Source organism: Barbatula barbatula (genome assembly GCF_947034865.1).
Source record: "Barbatula barbatula genome assembly, chromosome: 8".
In the NCBI taxonomy this organism is placed as follows: Eukaryota; Metazoa; Chordata; class Actinopteri; order Cypriniformes; family Nemacheilidae; genus Barbatula; species Barbatula barbatula.
In genome coordinates, this window is record NC_136771.1 from 16,571,755 (window position 1) to 16,592,200 (window position 20,446).

At 38.3% G+C, this 20,446-nt stretch overlaps 2 protein-coding genes and 1 pseudogene across 5 annotated transcripts; 2 read left to right on the top strand and 1 right to left on the bottom strand.

Moving 5' to 3' along the window:
* Window positions 1–345: 345 nt before the first annotated feature.
* Window positions 346–1,823, bottom strand: LOC306897729 (putative nuclease HARBI1; annotated as a pseudogene). Its single transcript has 2 exons — window positions 1,814–1,823; window positions 346–1,125 (listed from the first exon to the last, which is right to left on the bottom strand). The product of its transcript is annotated as a putative nuclease HARBI1 (transcript).
* Window positions 1,824–3,046: 1,223 nt separating this feature from the next.
* LOC306897356 (ecto-ADP-ribosyltransferase 5) lies at window positions 3,047–4,784 on the top strand. Of its 3 annotated transcripts, XM_079462003.1 has the most exons (4): window positions 3,111–3,192; window positions 3,362–3,417; window positions 3,519–4,222; window positions 4,303–4,784. In XM_079462003.1, the coding sequence occupies exons 2-4, from the start codon at window positions 3,370–3,372 to the stop codon at window positions 4,406–4,408; spliced, it is 858 nt and encodes a 285-aa protein (XP_079318129.1). In that variant the 5' UTR covers window positions 3,111–3,192; window positions 3,362–3,369; the 3' UTR covers window positions 4,409–4,784. The 3 variants fall into 3 exon arrangements, with proteins under 3 accessions (XP_079318128.1, XP_079318129.1, XP_079318127.1); XM_079462002.1 differs by lacking the exon at window positions 3,362–3,417 and having other exon boundaries at window positions 3,047–3,192; XM_079462001.1 differs by lacking the exon at window positions 3,111–3,192 and having other exon boundaries at window positions 3,240–3,417.
* Window positions 4,785–5,586: 802 nt separating this feature from the next.
* On the top strand, window positions 5,587–19,322 carry kcnip4b (potassium voltage-gated channel interacting protein 4b; the record flags this gene model as incomplete). Its single annotated transcript, XM_079463365.1, has 8 exons — window positions 5,587–5,674; window positions 16,778–16,902; window positions 17,038–17,107; window positions 17,399–17,469; window positions 17,652–17,759; window positions 17,886–17,990; window positions 18,079–18,141; window positions 18,229–19,322. The coding sequence occupies 8 exons, from the start codon at window positions 5,587–5,589 to the stop codon at window positions 18,274–18,276; spliced, it is 678 nt and encodes a 225-aa protein (XP_079319491.1). The 3' UTR covers window positions 18,277–19,322.
* Between the last annotated feature and the right edge of the window lie 1,124 nt (window positions 19,323–20,446).

Below are 20,446 nucleotides of genomic sequence, written 5' to 3' on the forward strand. Positions count from 1 at the left end.
ATATTCCCTTTTTTCTGACATTCATCACCATATATTCATTTCAAAGAAACAATCATCAGACACGAGCCTGTCAAAAATAATGTCTAACAATTGCATACTATTCAGTTCAGCTGTGGCCTGGTGGTTAGAGAGTTGGGCTTGTGATCAGAAGGTTGCCAGTTCTAATCTCAGGGCCAGCAGGTCATGACTGAAGTGCCCTTGAGCAAGGCACCTTACCCCTGATTGCTCTGCAGTAATGTGTCACTGTAAAACAACTACTTGTAAGTCGCTTTGGATAAAAGCGTCTGCCAAATGAATAAATGTAAATGTAAATGTACTATCCTCATTCTGTCAGAACGCCAGAGGTTAGTCTGGTTCTTCAACAGGCTCAGGTGCATCATAAACATCATCACAGAGATGGACATTGCGCCTGGTAGCGATGTTGTGCAGGACGATACACGCCAGTATTCTGTTGCATGCTGCCTGTGGTTCCACTCGCAAGTAGTTAACGTAAGGCATGCAAAGCGTCTCTTCAGAACTCCATTTAAACGCTCAATTGTACATCTTGTTTTGCAATGAGCTGTGTTAAAGGTGCCTGTGTAGGTGTGGTTGCTGCAAGAAAATGAGTAATCAGCCATGGTAGGAGTGGATAGGCCCTGTCTCCTAATAGTATGCAATCCGATCGGTTGGTTTGGAGCTCTCTATATAAAGCACTCTCTCTCAGGATACGTGCATCATGAACAGACCCAGGCCACTTCACGACACAGTTTGTGATGATGAGGTCAGCATCGGCCAAAAGTTTGATGTTGATGCTGTGCCTCCCCTTTCCGTTGATGTATTCCCAATCCCTCTCATGAGGTGCTTGGATATGCGCATGAGTGCAGTCAATAACCCCAAAGGTATTGGGCATGTTCCCCAAAAGAAAAAACTTGTGCTTGGTCTGGGCAATCTGTACCTCATTTGGAAGTGAAACAAACTGATTGACCAGGCTGGCCAATGCACTTGACACAGCTTTCACTTCATCACTCACAGTTGATTTGTCCACTCCTAAATTGTCACCAACAACTTGGTAGAATGACCCAGATGCATAGAAGCGCAGACCAAAGAGGACCTGTTCTTCCACAGACAGACTGTAACTCCTTTGGGCTCTCCGTTAAAGCTTGGGCCTGACAAGGTCTGCAACGTACCTAATATCAGCATTACCAAAGCGAAAACGAGCATACAGTTCTTCAGTGGTATATTGCTTCAGTGATTGTGCACGCTCAACATACACCCTTTGACGGTATCCTCTTCCACCAAAACGGTGGTAGCGATGGCCAATACCTGCTATGTCAGAGCTTCTCTCTAAATCCTCTGAGAAAGGCTGAATATAAGATGACTGTCAAATACCCACACACCAATTGACGTGCTGTGGCTTGTGTTCAAATAAATCAACCATGCCCTTCCTTAAACCGCCACCTTAATGTGGTGGAGGGGTTTGAGTACCCCGTGACCATAGGAGCTATGTTGTCTGGGGCTATATGCCCCTGGTAGGGTCACCCAAGGCAAACAGGTCCTAGGCGACGGGTCAGACTAAGAGTGGTTCAAAAATCCCTTATGATGGAAAACATATCAAGGACCGTGACTTTGCCCTTATGGCGCAACCGGGGCACCACCCTGGAGCCAGGCCCAGGGTCGGTGCCCGTATCGGGGTCTTATTCACGAGTGAGGGAAGGATGGAACAGGAGATTGACAGACGGATTGGTGCAGCTTCTGCAGTAATGCGTCAATGTACGGGTCTGTTGTGGTGAAGAAAGCTCTCGATTTACCTGTCAATCTACATTCCTACTCTCACCTATGGTCATGAGCTTTGGGTCATGACCGAAAGGACAAGATCCCGGATACAGGCGGCCGAAATGAGCTTCCTCCGCAGGGTGGCTGGGTTATCCCTTAGAGATGTTCCGGATGCCTACTGGACGCCTTCCCCCTAGGAAGACCTAGGACACGCTGGTGAGACTATGTCTCCCGGCTGGCCTGGGAACGCCTCGGTGTCCCCCCGGAGGAGCTAGAGGAAGTGTCTAGGGTGAGGGATGTCTTGGAATCTCTGCTTAGACTGCTGCCCCCACGACCTGGCCCCGAATAAGCGGAAGAAATTGATGGATGGATGCCCAAAGCCTATAAATCCTTTGTTCACTACAACAGATGAGGTGGAACCATGGACTCAAAACGAGAAACTCAAAATGCAGAAGCACAGATACTCCTGGCAGAGGAACAAATCAAGCTGACCAAACTACAGCAAACTAAAGCGAAACTTCAGATCCGCCTCCTAAGAGCAGGGCTTGTCTCCGCTGTTCTCTCCTCCTCAGATTAAGAACATTCTTTATGTTGTTAACTATTGGGCATTTAGCAAGTTTTTTAAGACGTTTTCAAAACATCCACAATATATTTGTTAATGTACATTTGTTTTTTATTGTATCTGGCTCAAAGGAGGGGTCATAAAATAAACAACCACTTCCGGTTCTTTACATTGCTGGAAGCCCACATTGTGATCCGTTGTCCCATTTAGAGGACTGGTAATCCGGATTTGGTAATCCTGAAAACTGTGTATCTGGATCAGGGTGATCCAGTCCAATTGAAAAACCGGTATAAAAGTAAAACGGATTACTTGATCCTGACTAGGAAAAAATGGGATTTACAAATCCGGATAATTTTCATCCAGATTAAATGTTTTGAACATCTGGCCCTTTAAGATTAACTCCAAAAATATAAAGAAAGGAAAATCTGATCTTTTGCTTGGCTCTTACTACCAAGGTACTATGAGGTTTTCAGGGAGAGTCCTCTGGAAGGAAGTCGGAGGAATATATCCTGCACAAAGTCAACATGTTACAGTATGTATCATGTGCCTCTGTTTCAATTTACGTTTGCCTTTAACGTAAATTGCCTTTACGTTTCTTTAAAATAAGAATCTGCCTATTTTTTACACAAAACATTCCTGGTCTTTCACATTGTCATAATAAATGTATTAACTATAACTTCTCTCACATTATTTGCTTTGCTTTCTGCTTTTGCTGACTACTTCCTGAAACAGGAAGGAAAAGGCAGACTTGCTTCTGATAAGGCTTCCTCATAAAGACGTCAAGACTTTGGCATTCGATGCACACCCTGAAGTCCTGTGCTGCCTGGTCATTTCATTTCTGTGTATCAGCCCTTAAAACATCCAGCTACCTTAAGACGGTGAGTTGAACAACTTTTTTGTGAAAGTCATGATGTTTTTGTACTTCACGTTATGGGGAGCTTTTTAAATAATAAATACATAGGTTTTTATTTTTTTCTAAAAGCATGCATTCATCAAAGCTTTATTTCTATGTTCTCTCCATCTATTATGTCTCTGGTCGTGAACCAGTTGAAACAATGGGAAGTGTGAGATTTCCTGCATTGCTTTTTGTACTCTTGTACAGCGTAAGCTCTCTGTTATAACTACATCATAACTTCTAAAACTCATCACACTGTGGGGTTCAGCGATTCATATTTTTTCCTGTGTGATCTGATTCTGCTTTCAGACGGTGGGTCGGGTAACTGACGCTCTGATACATTTAGACAAGTTTCCTGAAGTTGTTAATTACACCAGTTGCAGAGATGAGATGCTTCAGATAGTAACCAAACCAGGAGGTCTTCTACAACAAGAGCTTAAAAACAGTACAGAGTTTAAGTTGATGTGGAAAGCTAATGCAACATGTGAAGAAAAGATTCCAGGGGCCACACGGGAGCACATGGCTGCACTGAAGAGCTATGCAGATGCTGGTCGTAAATTTCATAAATTATTCAACACGAAGCTTTACAGCACAGGCAAGAACATCACAATGTACCAAAATCAGTTTCCTTTTAAATCTCTATACTTCCTTCTGACAGATGCCATGCAAAGTTTAAGTAAAGAAATGTGTCAAACGATATATTCTGGCACAGATAAAGAATACGGAGTAACAACTGGGGATTTGGTCAGATTTGGGACTTTCTTGCCAGCAAAACTGAAGTATAGTGATGCGTTAGAAGAGATATCAGAGTTAAGTGGGACTGTTTTTAACATCACGTCTTGTTTTGTGGTCAACTTTGATGAAAAGAAGTGTCAGCCAGAGGAATTTGATCTGCTGATTTCCCCCGTGGAATCTTTCATGGTTAAGGAAATCAGGAGTGTTAAAAACGTCGATGAAACAATTTTACAGGTCGCCTTAGTGCATCATGCTTCCAGGAGCTCCTTTGACTGCAGGTAAGCAGAGGAGAGCAGTAAAAACTTACGTTTTCCATATGATTTGCTGACTTAAATTTGCTCTTTCTCTTTGTCTGAAGCCCCAGCTCCAATCACGAGAGGTCCTCTTTTAATGTGCCTAGTTCCAGTTTAATGAACCTGATGGCTCTCTTTGTGATGGTGTACACCACTGGATCTGTAATATAAACAACTCTGTCTCAAACCATACAAATCAAAGGCAACATTCACTTTTTTCAAATATCACTGTAATAAAATCTGAAAAAAGAATATTTTCTGTAAACTGGAAAAACAGAAATATACTGTAAAATATTTTTTCTGTAAAATTTCAGGATTTAAAATTAAATAGTTTTCCCCATTTTTCTTGTAAATGTGTTTTTTTTGTTCTGTCATATTTCAGCTTTTGACCGTATTTAAAAAAATAAACTGTTATTAAAATAAATCTTGTTAATAAAACAAAGATTTTCTAGCAGCTGAGTGCCAGAAATAAACTGTAAAATAACGTTTTCCCTGTAAAATGACAGTTTTCCTGTTGTCTTAAATAAAATCTGCAGCCTTTTTCTGTAATTTTACGTTTTCACTGGTTTTAAGAAAATCTGTAGAAAAACAGTAAAATTACGTTTTTTTTTTAATTTTTTGTGGAAAATCTGAATTTAAATTTTACGGTGCATGTTCTCTTAAGTTTAAAAATAAAAAGATAATTAAGAAAACATAGCCGATAGCCTTGCGGTAATGTGCTCTTACATATAGCACTGTTGCGTCCGGGCGACCCCGGCTCGAGGTCCTTTCCCGATCCCACCCCCTCTATCTCTCGCCCACCTCACTTCCTGTCCTCTCTACACAACAACTGTCTAAATAAAGCCAAAAACGCCCCAAAATATAATCTTTAGAAAAATAGATCATTCTAGTACCACCAGATGGCGCTTTTTAAATGCGCTTTGCCCTATTTCAGTTACTGGTGTTTCAAAAATACATTGTATGTTGGAATGTGTTTATATAGAAAATGTTTCTTTTTCGTAACTATGTAGCTCGTTATCAAATAACTATTAATGTTCTATAAATGGTCTGTAAAAAGAGTTTAAAAAAAGAGTAAGAGTGATTAAAATATTCTCAGGGTGGAGAGAATGTATAACAAAAGTTTAGCTTCATGGTTTTCACTTTCCTGGAAGAGGTCAAACTTTGTACATGTGCGGAGAGAGAGAGAGAGAGAGAGAGAGAGAGAAAGCAGAATCTGATTCGCTCACACATGATGTTGGTTACGCTGACGCCCCGTTTCACTATTCATCCCTTTTCTAAACCTGGTACAAAACTAAATGCTACGGAATTCAACCCAACTGATCATTGAACTAGTTCAGAAAACGTGAACAATGAGCAGCCGGCGGCGACGATGCAAACGTCACTTGATCAAGTTCACTCAGCACATTGCTCGATTGATCTCAGGAACTCTGAACTCAGGTAAACGGAAGAACTCAACATCTTTTTGAGCGATTTTTTCATGCGATTAAGTGCTTTGTTTAGCACGTAAAGATTATCGTTCATGTTCTAATGATTCATTTATTTCGTTTTTCTTTAGTTCACATGACTTGTTTTAGAAAGTTAATATTTTAAATCTATACATCTACTGCCATGTGGTTTATAATTGTTTTGTTCCTATAGTACATACATTTTCGAAGAGGATAGGCTGTATATAGTTTGGGTAACATGCTACCTTACATGTTGATAACAAAAATTAATACAGTGCTTGATAGATCAGTAGTAGTCCATGTACATAACAATTGACTATAAGAATGACCGTATAGCCTACATAAAATATGATTTAAGCTTTTTATTGACAGTACAGTACACTTTTAAGCATCATATAATTAAGTAAAATCTTAACAAAAGTTATTAAAATGTATTCATTTATAATGTATGAATAATGTGTTTCCAAAATGTATTTACACACAAACTGGCTTTCTCACAAAAATGGAAACACTGGAGCTAAAGTTATTACATGGGAAAGTTGAAATATTTTGTAAATGATTGCAAAATTAGCATTGTTTTAATTGCTCTTGTAAACCGACAAGGACAATCAAACCTTACAGGAAGGTATTAATATCAGGTTAACCTATATTCCAAGGTAGGTTTTAACCAAAAGGGTTACAACATTTATGTAATTGTTGTCTCACTGATTTCAGGGCAAGTTACTGTTACATATTACTATTTTATTCTATTTCAAATGAGTTTCAATCAGTGATTTCTTTTAATTTTACAAATTAATCAATTACACAAAACTCCTTCTTGACAAATAAATATTCAACTAAAAAGTGTGACAACTAGCCCTGGTCTTCACTTTGAAATACAGTACCACCATTTAATCAAGTGCTGTACCCTGTCAAATGTATTTTATATTTTGATATATGAAGCCTATGTTTAGGCTCTGTGGTATAAGGGTAATGCTCTCTTAATAGAAGTCTGATAAGGAATATTTGTAAATAAAAAAAACTACTCGCATGCAAAGAGCAAATGTAATTCAACTATTTAAATGCCATAAACAGAAAACAGAGGTACTAACTTTTTTTCTATGCCATTGTCACCTTTTCACTTTCAGAACTACTTATATCTTTAAATAATTTCCCAATCAAAATGTTCATTTCAAAATGTGAAACTGCTTGTGAAAACCCAGCAAAAGTCCTTCATAAAATCATCCTACAGAATATTCTGTGAAAATATAACCATATCTTCAATATTGACTGAATAATACCAAAATCTTAGGGAAATCAATGCTTGAAATTATGAAATCTTTGATGGTTGTTGTAATAATCGATTATGAGATGTTAGCCTGGGTTTTCACAGGGTCACAAATCTTTACATGCTGACCAATAATGCTAATACTAAATGTAATCGGTAAATGTGTCACCGATCACTATCTTATAACATGTACACTGCGCACTGCAGGAATCAGCCGTTTAACTTGTAATCGACAGGTTAGAACAATTACCTCGACTACTAAAGATAGTTTTGCAAAGAGCTTGCCACATCTGACTCCTTTAATAACCATACAAAAAATACAGAATCGCTTGCTCATAGAAACTAACAAAAACAATCCAAGGTTTTTATTTAGCACAGTTGCTAAATTAACAAATAAACAGACATCACCTGACTTGGTTATTCCCCCGCACCTTGGTAGCAATAACTCATGACATTTTTACAGAGAAAATCGAAAACATACAAGACAAAATAGTAAAAACTCAACCTCCAAGTCTGTCCTATGAATTAGTACCAACCATCACCCCAAAAGAAAGGCTACAATGTTTTTCTCCTATGGAACAGGAAGATTAAACTTATTGCAACATCTAAACCTACAACTTGCTTATTAGACCCCATACCAATTACATTATGAAAAGAGTTACTACCTGTTGCAATTGAGCCCATTTATAACATTATCAACTCGTCAACTAATGTAGGCCATGTCCCAGGACAGATGGCCGTCATTAAGCCTTATCAAGAAACCAAACTTAGGAAACTATAGACCGATTTCAAATCTCCCTTACCTGTCAAAAATACTAGAACAAGTAGTGTTAACTCAGATGTGCTATTTCTTACAAAATAATGAGATACACATAAAAATTCAGGCAGGCTTTAGACCACATCATAGTACTTAAACTTAAATAGCATCAGATAAAGATGACATCTCACTCCTAGTCCTGCTTGACCTAAATGCTGCGTTCGATACTGTAGACCCTTATCAAATCTAACGCAAGTAAATTATGGATTACCTCAGGGATCGGTTCTAGGACCCTTGCTATTCTCCATATACATGCTTCCCCTTGGAAACATTATAAAAAAAAACATGGAATTAGCTTCCACTGCTATGCAGATGATACACAGCTATATCTCATCAAGACCAGATGATTACTCCCAGCTATCCAAATTGGCAGAGTGCATCGAAGATATAAAACATTGGATGACTTTTAATATCTTTCTTTTAAATTCTAAAAAAACTGAAATATTACTTTTCGGACCAAACAAAGTAAACCGAATATTTCGGATTATAACCTGCAAGTTGAAGGATGTACTGTTACTCCAACGAATACAGTTAAAGATCTAGGCGTTATATTAGACAGCAACCTGTCATTTCGAAATCATGTCTCAAATGTCACAAAAACAGCATTTTTCCACCTAAGAAATGCTGCCAAGTTACAACATATGCTGTGTGTTGCTGACGTGGAGAAGCTTATTCATGCATTTATGACTTCAAGACTTGACTACTGTAATGCACTACTTAGTGGTTGTCCTGCATCATCAATAAACAAACTACAGTTAGTTCAGAATGCAGCTGCCAGAGTTCTAACCAGGTCCAGAAAATACGATCACATAACCCCAATGTTATCAACCCTTCACTGGCTACCCATTAAGTTAAAGTTCTTTTAATCACTTATAAAGCCTTAAAGGGTTTAGCCCCTACCTACCTAACAGAGCTTCTATTACACTACAAGCCATCACTCTCTAAGATCTCAAAACTCAGGATTTTTTATAACATCTAGAATAAATCTACCAAAGGGGGTCGAGCTTTCTCATACGTAGCACCTAAACTCTGGAATAGCCTTCCCAATACTATTTGAGGGTCAGACACACTTGCCCAATTTAAATCTAGATTAAAAACACTCTTTAACATTCACTTAATGCAAACTATTCTAAATAAACGAGAGAATGCATTTATTACATATTATTTACTAGAATAATTTAACTTGTTATATAAACACCATGTACTGTGTTTTACCTTTTTTGTGTTTTTCTTCTTTTCCCCTGTAAAGCTGTTTTGGAACAATGCATATTGTGAAAAGCGCAATTGAATTGAATTTAGATAAAAACGTTATGCTTAATAAAATATCACAAATCTAGTTTTAAGGTTGGATAAATACAGTAAACATTGTTTGCTGCTCTTCATGCACGTCTTTGGCGGAGAAGCAGCGCGCAGAGCAGAAAAGGATTAAAATGAAGCGCATTTGGCGCTAAACAAAGATATTCGAGGATATAGCAGCAAAAGATCAATTGCATAAATGTTCCTGAGAGCGTGTGTGATGTGATTTTTGTTGTGAAGACGCACGGGTCAATTCAAACAACCAAAATAGCCTAAATAGTATTAAATGGTTTATCAGGCTATGTCTAGCAGTTTTACATTTGTAAAAACGGAGTTATATCATTTTGGAACCAAACTCCTTATTTCATTTAACAGTTTTAGATTTTCTACGGTTAGAAAGAATCCTGTTTGACTCCCGTATAAATTGGATCACTGCTGTAATATCTCAGAGATTATTGCTGTCTTTCAATATGAATAGACGTTTACACAACAGTGATGCATATGCCACATCCCTGATCATACTACTGTAAATCCACCAGGAGTGTTTCTAGTCAAACCATTGAATTCAGTAATCAGACTGTTTATTTTGATTTTATTAAGCTTCTATTGTTACTAGGTGTAATACAATCATATCCAATAATCTTTTCCCATACCCTTTGTGCTATATATTGAAATTGCAGTACTACTTATTAATCTAAACTTTGTGGATGAGAGTTCTAATTAATTTAATCTTTCCCTTGCCTATGCTTAATATCCTTGTGGGCCTAAATATAATTACACACTCCATCATTCCATAGCCCACCATGAGACACTGATGATCCCTTAATAAATCCATAAATTAATAATTTCTTTAATAACTTTTTCAGGTAATTTTATCTGCCACATTTCTTCTGGCTTTAAGGTTCACTTTTATGTGGAGACTAGGGATCTGCCTTCAGGTTAAAAAAAACAGACCACCCGGCCAATATATGGAAACCCAATCCTGCCAAAATTAAAAATAAATAAATACAACAATAAACCCATGAAGAAATGTAAAAAAGCGAAAATAAATAAATTAATTTAGAAATTAATTATCTAGAAAAAATGACAAATAATGAAAAACATTATATTTAAATGTATATTATTTATTAATTTAAACATTTATTATTTTTTGTACATTTTTGTATTTCTTTTATAAATGTATGCTAATATATAAGTATTTAGAAATTTGTACATTTTCACATTTAATTATTTCTACATTTCTGTGTCCATATGGTAATGAGGGGGCGTGTCTTGCTTCAGACATGGTAGTCGGGCACAGTCTGCTGTAGGCCACTGGTAAACTAAATAATTTTCAAATGAATCCTGAATTATTAATTTACATTTTTACACAGTTGCCTGTTCATTCATGTTGAGGCACAATAGCAACAAACAACAGACAACATACATTATATTTAATCACATAAAGGTAGTCCAGTGAACTGTATGCCAACACGTTGTTCAGAAGCACTTTGGGCCCTCTCTCTGTTCCCCTTTCTCTTTCCCCTTACGCCCACCTTACTTTTTTGTCAAATCATACCACAAACTGACGTAGATTTTATGGGGGTGTGTTTACACAAGGCATTTCAGGCAGGTCTGGGTCAGCATTCGCTTTGAGATAGAATGCATCTTTTGTTCAGACACTTTAATTTGAGCAATTTTACGTGTTTAATACATGCATGGGCAACTTATAACACACCAAAGACACAGAAAATCATGTACCATATGAACCCTTTAAACACTTGCTCCTCACAGTCTGTGTCCGCTCACTGAAGACGACAGATCGTTTAATTTACAGGTAGATGCAGTATTTCATTTACAGGTAGAGTCTACTAGTTCTTGTTGTTGTTACACTTTCTTTGTGTTGTGTTCTGCAGAAAACTCAGGTAGAGTTTATGTCTTACCATAAGCGGTTCTTGTAAATAATATGCAAACACTTAATCCATCCATGCAAATAAAAAATAACTAACTAATAAACAAAGTTATAACAACTGAACTACGGGAAGCGAAAAGGGACAAACTGCTAGTGCTTTTTCAAACCGCATTTAGATATAAGTTATTTCATGTCTGATGTTGAAATCTCTGGCCAAATTTAAATGCAAAAAGTGAAAATTAGGTTATGTGCAAAATAATTGAAAAAGATTTTAACAGAGGGGTGCCCTATTGGCCCATCACAACCAACCCCAAAATGTGGTTAGAACTGGGAATTTTAAGAATCAGTTTATAACATCTTTAAGTGGGTCATTCTGGGAGCTGAGGTTAAGGTAGAATGCTTAAGTGTGCTGCAGGAACCTCTATTCTAGTGTGTGTGCATGTCTTTCTACTAAATCAACTGTTGAACAAGAACATTTTGACCTAGAAATAGTGAAGTATTTATAGACCGAATGGCTTTGTGTGATCTATACCCGTGTGCCTAAAAATGAACATTTTGTCTTCATTTACTTACATTCATTTACTGGCCCAAGTGTTCTAGTGGGCGTGAAGATCTCAAGTGAGCCTGTAATATTAAGACCGATGGGACACACTTATCAAGTGCAAACATGTAATTAACGTGTGTTCCCCTTCAGTGGGTCTCTCGACGTTGCGTTGAGAGACTGACTAGGGTTTAATCTTGAGAACATATCAACTCCGAGATAATTTCAAAACGCCACGCGCATGCCAGTCTCTGCCCCTTTTATACGGATATAAAACGAAGATGGCGGCGGTCATTCACTTATCCTTTGTTCTTCGGTACCTGTTTGGCACATGTTGTCACACTTTATCGTCTTCGAGACTACAAAATTCCTGCTGGATTTATGACGCAGAGCAGTGGACTTCTCCTTCTTGTGCGGACTTCCCCTGCAGTCGGCCGTCCCATAGCGGAAAGACTCCTCACAGGGATTATGACGAAATCTCTGTCATTGCATCGGACAGCTACCTTCTGGCATCGTATGCGGAGGATTCCTCTGAGCTCCTGTCTTCGGGCGGTCGAGCTCCGGAGGATGTCAGCCATGCTTTCCCAGGCAGCCGTGTGTCTCAGATTGCAGTGTGTGGCACCACCCTCCCCGAAACGCTCGCGGTTGGATGCGTGGTTTCTGGGGTCGGGCGTGATCAAAAGCCACTCGCCGCCCCGGTGCCATTCTTCCCGGAGGTGCATGATGAGCTCCCCAAGTCTTGGACTGCACCCTTTTCACCGTGTTCCTGGCTGGAGGGCTTGGTAGCTGTGACTTCCCTGGATGGTGGGGCGGCTAGAGGCTACGTTGACATCCCCAAGGTGGGACGTGCAGTCGCGGGACACCTGTGCCCGCAGACAGCTGCCACCTGGAGGGGTCGACCTAGACTTCCGTCTCCATGCCATGGCAGTCCTCCAGGTCTTTCAGGCTAAAGTCCTGAAGGATCTGGATGGAGGGAAGTCCGATCCTGCCACATCGCGACGTGGCCAGCAACAAGTCAACATGGTCCCTAGGTGTACGATCACATAACTCCAATGTTATCCACCCTTCACTGGCTACCCAATAAGTATCGTATTGACTTGAGCTCTTTAAATCACTTATAAAGCCTTAAACGGTTTAGCCCCTACCTACCTAACAGAGCTTCTATCACACTACAAGCCATCACGCTCTAAGATCTCAGAACTCAGGACTTTTGATAACATCTAGAATAAATCTGCCAAAGCGGGTCGAGCTTTCTCACACGTAGCACCTAAACTCTGGAATTGCCTTCCTGATACTATTCGAGGATCAGACACACTCGCCCAATTTAAATCTAGATTAAAAACGCATCTTTTCAGCCAAGCATTCACTTAATGCTAAATATGCTAAATAAACCACCGGGAGACTGCTGACATTATATATTATTTACTAGGTGTTTATATAACAAGTTAAACTATTCATGTACTGTGCTTTACCTTTTTTGTGTTTTTCTTGTTTTCCCCTGTAAAGCTGCTTTGGAACAATGCAAATTGTGAAAAGCGCTATATAAATAAAATTGAATTGAATTGAAAGGAAACTGCCTGCTGCATTACCATTTAGTCTGGGCCCTTTTTAGGGCCCGGCGCCCACATGCTCACAAAGAGACAAATTTCCCAGAGGTTTTCCTCCACAGCACTCTCGTACCGACGGTGTGTTGGATAGATCAAGCCCCCGACTGCAATCTCCGCCGGACGTTGCGTCGGACAGCCGAAAGCAGGTAAATCAACAGAGCTGTCAACCTCCCTGGGGTCCCCCCTGTGCAAGGTGACTGTACTGTCAGCCACCAAACCGGCCTTCCCCGGCATGATGAAGCAGAACGTCCCTCTTGTTCCGCTGTTGCAGTTTGTTAGACGACCCCCAAACACTGAATTCAAGCCACAGTATGGCGCAAGCATCATGTTATGGGGATGTTTCTCACACTATGGTGTTGGGTCTATTTATCTGATTTCCGGGGATTATGGATCAGTTTGAGTATATGAAAATACTTAAAGAGGTCATGTTGCCTTATGCTGAAGAGGAAATGTCCTTGTTTCAACAAAACAATGACCCCAAACACACCAGTGAAATGCAGAGGAATTGTGGTCTGTAGTGAAATTATCCTGGGCTGGAATATCTGTTCACAGGTGCCAGAAGTTGGTCGACTCCATGCAGCACAGATGTGAAGCAGTTCTCAGAAACTGTGGCTACAACTAAATTATTTGTTCAGTGATTCACTAGAACCATTCATCTTCAAGTATTTTTCACTTTATACAGATGTTTGACTGTGTAAAGAAAAATGCAGACACTGCCATTATTTTTGAACAGCCTAACATTCCGTTTTCTTCACTTCCTGTTTAGTATTTTTTGTATAATTTTTCATCATGTTTTGATTTAGAATAGAATGTGCATTTGTTCCCGATGCATTTGTGTGTTGAAATAAAAGTTATTATAAGGATTTTGAGCTTTACTCACTTTTTTTAAACACACTGCTATTATTTTGAACACATCTGTACCTTATATACAGTGTATATTGACTGACCACTTTAAAGCATGTTTTAACTTATTTTATTGTAGTGGGGATTTTGAAATCTGTATTTTACTTAATTTTTTATATTTCCAATCTGTACAGTCATCATTAATTGACGACGCTTTAAAGTGACGCTAAAGGGAGGGTATGCCATTTTACTTGATTTAATTCCTCCGTCCACGCATCTTTTCCTTGCTCCCTTCCCTCACATCCTGAAGGGGTGGAGCTAAGACCCGATGAAAGGAAGCGTGGAAAGGAAACAAGGATGCACAAATAAGAATTGAGAAGCACCCAAAGTGTTCCACAAAAAAGGTTCTCCGGAACTAAAATTCCATCTGGTTCGTACATAACAAAAAGCAGGTACTTCCGGAAAATCATCAGGAATTATTGGAAGCCCCTTTTTTGGTACCACAAAGAACCATTCAATCAAAGGTTCTTTAAAGAACTGTCTGTTTCTTACTTTTTATAATCTGAAGAAAGATGTTAAAGGTTCTTTATGGAACCAAAATGTTCTTCTATGGAATCGAAGAACATTTTGAAGCACCTTTTGTTTAGAATGTACCATTGTCATTTTTATTCTACTATGGTAGTCAGTGGTGGCTAAGAACTGTTTGTTTACAAACATTCTTCCTGATAGCTTTCTGTGCATTTTTAAATTTGGAACAATTCGAGGTGGAGTAAATAATTACCAGGATTTTCAGTTTTGGGTGAACTGTCCTTTTAAGATCAAGCCAGCAGTGCCAGAAAAATCCATCTTTTCACAGCTTTTATTGTTTTCAAATTTTTTGTAAGGTACGTTTAAATGTTAAAAATACATTGTCAAAAATAATATAAATTGATATTTAGTGTGCAGAAAGCTGTCATACATTTACATTGCAAAGTCTATGATCGGACCTCCAAAAAAATGTCCTTTCATTTTCTTGACTTTATTTAGAGGTAAGCTTCCTAAGTAGGTCTTTGTTTGGGAAAAACATATTTTACAACCTGTGCTTCCCCAGATCTGTAAAACTGAAGGCACCAACCTATCAAGTACTGTGCAGGACATTCTTCACGAGAAACTGGGACAGAGGTATTATGAATGCCCTAAAGGAGACACTGCTCAATGTTTCTGTCTTTAGTACCTGACCTGCTAAGGTACCGAAGTGAATATTTAATAAAAATTCACTCAAATGGGTCAGCAAACCCCGACTTTAACAAGCCTTTTGCGCTATGAATGTTGACCTACACAAATTTAATAGCTGCTAAATACTTTCTGCTAAGTAGGTGCGAAAACAATAAAAAAACTTTAAATCAAAATATCACTGTGTTACACGAAGATTAAACCCTAATATCATCCTATCAAACATGCAACATAAGGGGGATGTTCATATATAACTATATAACTTTTTTACTTCAGCTGGATTTGCAAACTAGGTTCAATATCTATACCGCCGACAAGGACCCTTGAACGTCTTTTGCGCATTTTATATGTGTGTACATTTACATTTAGTCATTTAGCAGATGCTTTTATCAAAAGCAACTTACAGAGAGGTCAGGGAGCAATAAAGCGTTATGTCATACAGGAGCAATAATACAATAGGTGCTAATACCAAGTGACCAGTTTCAACTAGTAAGTCACTTGGACGTCATTCTGGCTCCTCAGTGGACATCTATTGGATGTTAAAAATAGAGGTATTTTTGGCATGTCTGTGCTCAGTGGTATTTCATGAGAATGGAGACAAGGTGAAATGTAGTACTAGTTGCTCACTAAAGGTAAATGTTTGCACATTTCTGCACATTGCTCTTACCAATTGTTCAAATATTATGAAGTAGAGTAGAGGGCTACATTTCCCCAGTTCCCCAGTCGGGGGACAATTGGTAAGACAATTAAGACAATTTAACTAAGCTAAACCTGCTCTCATATCAGAGTCAGTGGTAATACAGTGTAAAAGAAACAATGAACTTGACAAAGCATTTCATTATTCATTAAAAAGGCAAGTGTTTGTGTAAGTAGTGTCACTGGACCTGCCAGTGCCTTGGATTCTTAACTAAAAATACGGAGTGTGTCATGATTCTGCCGCATCATGTCATGTTTCTCTTGGTTTAGTGGCAGGATCATGACAGAACCTCATGTTAAATGTGGAGAGAGGCAATTATTGTTCTTTTGGCCTTCCATAATCTCTCTCCAGTCTTGTCTTTGTTCCCATCCTCTCGTTACCCTCGTTATTGATTAATGCCCTGGGAGACAGAGGTTCTAAGCCACCTCTTGTTGAAAATGCTCTTTTACCCATTTCTATCACATTACAGATCATAGGCCCTTTTTTTCTAAAAATCGATTTATAACTTAAAATATTTCCTTTTTATTCAGAAAGTTTAGGGTAAGGTTAGGGGTAGGGCTTTCTAAATAAGTTACCATTACATTTTTTTTTCTTTATAAATATAATGATTTACACTCTTTTATTATTGCATAATGTTTAATGCACAACAATACTGAGGTGCAAATTGTAACGTTATCTGCCACTATTTATAAGTGCCAATGGCTACTACTAATTCTACTTAATCCAAAGAAAATACAGCTATTTTCACTTAGTGTAAACAGAAGCTACTGCTATTTAAACTTCGTATAAAAAATAAAGGTCTTGATGTCAGTGACTGGTTAAGTGTGAATGCCTTCATGTCTATACTGAAAATAATGTTTCTTCATAGAAGAAAACAAGTTTTCCCAAATAAATGACGATAGCCATGCATGTGCTATGTTGCAGATAATGAGGATGAAGAGCAGGAGAGCACGACGGAACGGTACCAACCAGAAAATCTGGAACAACTGCAGTTGCAGACCCATTTTTCTAGACAAGAGTTACAGCTACTCTACAGAGGATTTAAGAATGTGAGTTTAGTTACACACCTGCTGCGAGTAGATATTAAAACATGATATTCACTTTAATTGATTATAGTGCCTTTGCTCTTGTTGCAGGTATTCTTGTATCTTATTATTTCTGTCTGATCCTGTTTTTTCTGCTAGGAATGTCCAAGTGGAGTTGTGAATGAGGACACATTTAAAAACATCTATGCTTTGTTCTTCCCAATGGGAGGTTGGGTAACCCTTTGGTGTTTTTTGCACATGGACTTATATTTAGTGACTGGAGTTATGTTCACCGCATAGTGCAGTGTGTTGCTCATCCTTGTGGTGTGGTGTTTCACACATTATAGGGATTTTTAATGTCTTAGAAAGACTTAAACATGTTGTAAAAACGATACATTGTGACAAAATGAAAACATTAAACATTAAAGCATAGCTTTATTTGAAATCTTTTCATTAAATTTATTAAGATCTTATGCCAATAATGTCTGTCATCAACATGCTTATGTCCTTTCTTTTTCAGATTCATCAAAATATGCATATTTTCTCTTTAATGCTTTTGATAAAGATCAAAATGGCTCACTTAGTTTTGAGGTAAGAATTTTTGAAAGACATGAGATTAGGACTTCTGGGTTTCAATCTATAGATAAGGTTTAGGCAACATATACATTTCAGATGGTGAATATAACAAAGTGTTTTGAATTGAAATTGAACATTGGACTTTTATTATGTATATGTTTTATTTTTGGGAGTTAAAGGCCGATCTCTGTTTGCAGGAGTTAGTTTGTGATCTCTCTGTTCTGTTGAGAGGCACTACTGAGGAGAAACTGAATTGGGCTTTCAATCTGTATGACATCAACAAAGATGGACACATTACTAAAGAGGTTTAAAATAATCAAATCCGGTTATTCTTAAAATGTTTCTCTCAACTACATGATGTATTTTCTGTAATATGACACAACGTCATAATTTTTATATCTAAGGCTGTATACCTCATATTTTTGTTTCAGGAAATGTTTTATATATTAAAGTCTATTTATGACTTGATGGGGAAATCTATCCATCCCCGGCTTAAAGAAGAGGCAGTATGGCAACACGTCAGAATGTTCTTCCAAGTAATGCTATCATACAAAAGGCTAAATTGTTATAAATCGCAAAAATACTTCATACTTTAATACTTCATCACATTTCTTCTCCCCTCAGAAGATGGACATAAACCAGGATGGTGTAGTTACTATTGATGAATTCATTGACTGCTGCCAGAAAGTAATGATTTGTAATCTTGTTTTCATGTTCCCATTACCATTAACAAATATACACAATAATACCTCTGTTGGCTCTTTTGGTCTGTAGGATGAAAATACCATGCAGTCTCTTAAGATTTTTGACAATGCAGTCTGAACATCAGCCAGGAATTCCACCATCGGAAATGGGATGACTTCAGACAAGAACACTCATTGGATGTCGGTTCTGTAAAGTGATGAACAGCTGTTGTGGCCCATACTAGACTCTCATTAATGCTCATTTATGTTGATATATTTATGAAAGACTTTAAATACTCTTATTCCACAAAGGTCATATGTAATTTAGAACTGACTAGTGAATCTATGTACAGTATATGTAGAAGAATGAGACTTTTACTTGATGCAAATATACAGTATGTGTGTGTTAGAACAGAAGCAGATCTGTGATCTTAAATGTGTTAGATCTACTTTTCAAACTGGAACTCGTTCTAGCCTTGAAATTCCCCCCTGGACCTCTTGTACTAGTTTCAGCACTTAGGGTCAAGCTAGACTATGACCAGAAGTCCTTGTAAAACAGGATTAGTCCCAATGTCATGTCCCACATCTTGACAGGTTTATGAATTGCTTCTGTGTCCCATTTTTTTCATGGTCATGTCATCATCATAAGCAAGTTTTAATTAGTAATTATCTCTCATAATATCCAACAATAAGAATGTAATCCTTGGCTCATTTGTTTAATCTGACATTTTAACCCACTTAGTGGTCCACGTACATAGATAGTGGGATCAGTTTCATTGTATTCAACATCAATTTATGAATTCTATATAATTATAGATCTTTAAGGATCTGATTATTTCTACAAAAATGTAGTTTTCTTGTGTAAAGATCTTAACATTTGTGATCAAATTATGGTCTCCCTATAAATTTGCCACCATTGTGACACCAAAATTATAATTTTTATGTTTTTGTAAAGTCGGACTGCACCATTTTTTTTGTTTTAACCCTCATTGTTTTCCTTATTGATTTCTGTATATCATGTGGTCACATATCTAGTTATTGTCAATAAGTCAACCTGTGTTTTAAAAGATGAAGAGCAGCAATCAGTTTGTTAACATATACTGTAGTAACAGAAATCTGTGTTCTCTCAGAAACAGGTCGTATATGGTCATAAATAAATGTGATTAAAACCGAGCTCTATTAAGTAAAAGCAGAAAAGAACAAATTATTGCGACTTAAACCAGGGGCCCTTTAATGCTTCTATCTGATTGGTTGACAAACGTTATTTGGGAATGCATTAATTTTCGGTAAATACACACCTATGAATGTGTTCCTGCTCATCCGACCGCAGTTCCATATCACTTCGCCAAGTTTTAATAACAGAAAGGTTATAGTGTAGCCTAAAGGCCATCACTGCACACAGCTGTCATGGAACGTGAGGGGGAGAGAACCCAAGTGCAGGCAAACACAGGGATGAAGGGATTAACAAAGACTTTAATATAAAACACGGCAAAACAAACATCCACGATGGGAAAACACTAACTAAACTGGATACAAAAAACAGAAAACAAACTCATCCCACAAGGGGGCCAAACATAAACTACTAGGAATTAAACAAAGAACTTGGAACCATACAAACACTACGACAAGACCAGACCAGAAACTTGGAAACATGTACAGGGAACAGGTACAGCGTACAAGTATAACGAACGAGCACAAGACAATAGACAAGAGGGCATTTTATAGGGAGACTAACAAAGGAGATAACAATGGGCAGGTGTGGGTACTGAAACACTCAGGGAAGGTTAACGAGACAAAAGGGCAGGAAACACTGACGAGACACGAGAAAGCACATGGCAAGTCAGAATCAAAACAAAGCCATGTCTTTCTCACACAAAACCTAAGGCTATGCCATGACTCCGCTGCAAGACTAAGAATAAACATGACATAATGGCGGAATCATGACATAAGCCCCCCCTTAAATGAACACCTCCAGGTGTTCATCAAGGGGTAGACTGACAAGACAAGGCAGACTGGGACAACGACAAGACAAAACATACTAAACAACATTAGGGGCAGACAAGAATAGATTACAAAAGGGTTGGGGTGACATAATAAAAATAACAAACAAGGGAGGGGGGGAGGGGGAACAACAGAGTTCATGGGGGGAACACATGAGTCCATGGGGGGGAAGTCCAAAGGGGTTGGGATAAGGGGGAACAGTTTTTGTCCCTGGCGCTCGGAAGCGCGGAGTCCTGGGGGACTTAGCAGGGGGAGGCGCTCGAGAGCGCGGAGTCCCAGAGGCTCTGGGAGGGGGCCGGCTGAGGAAC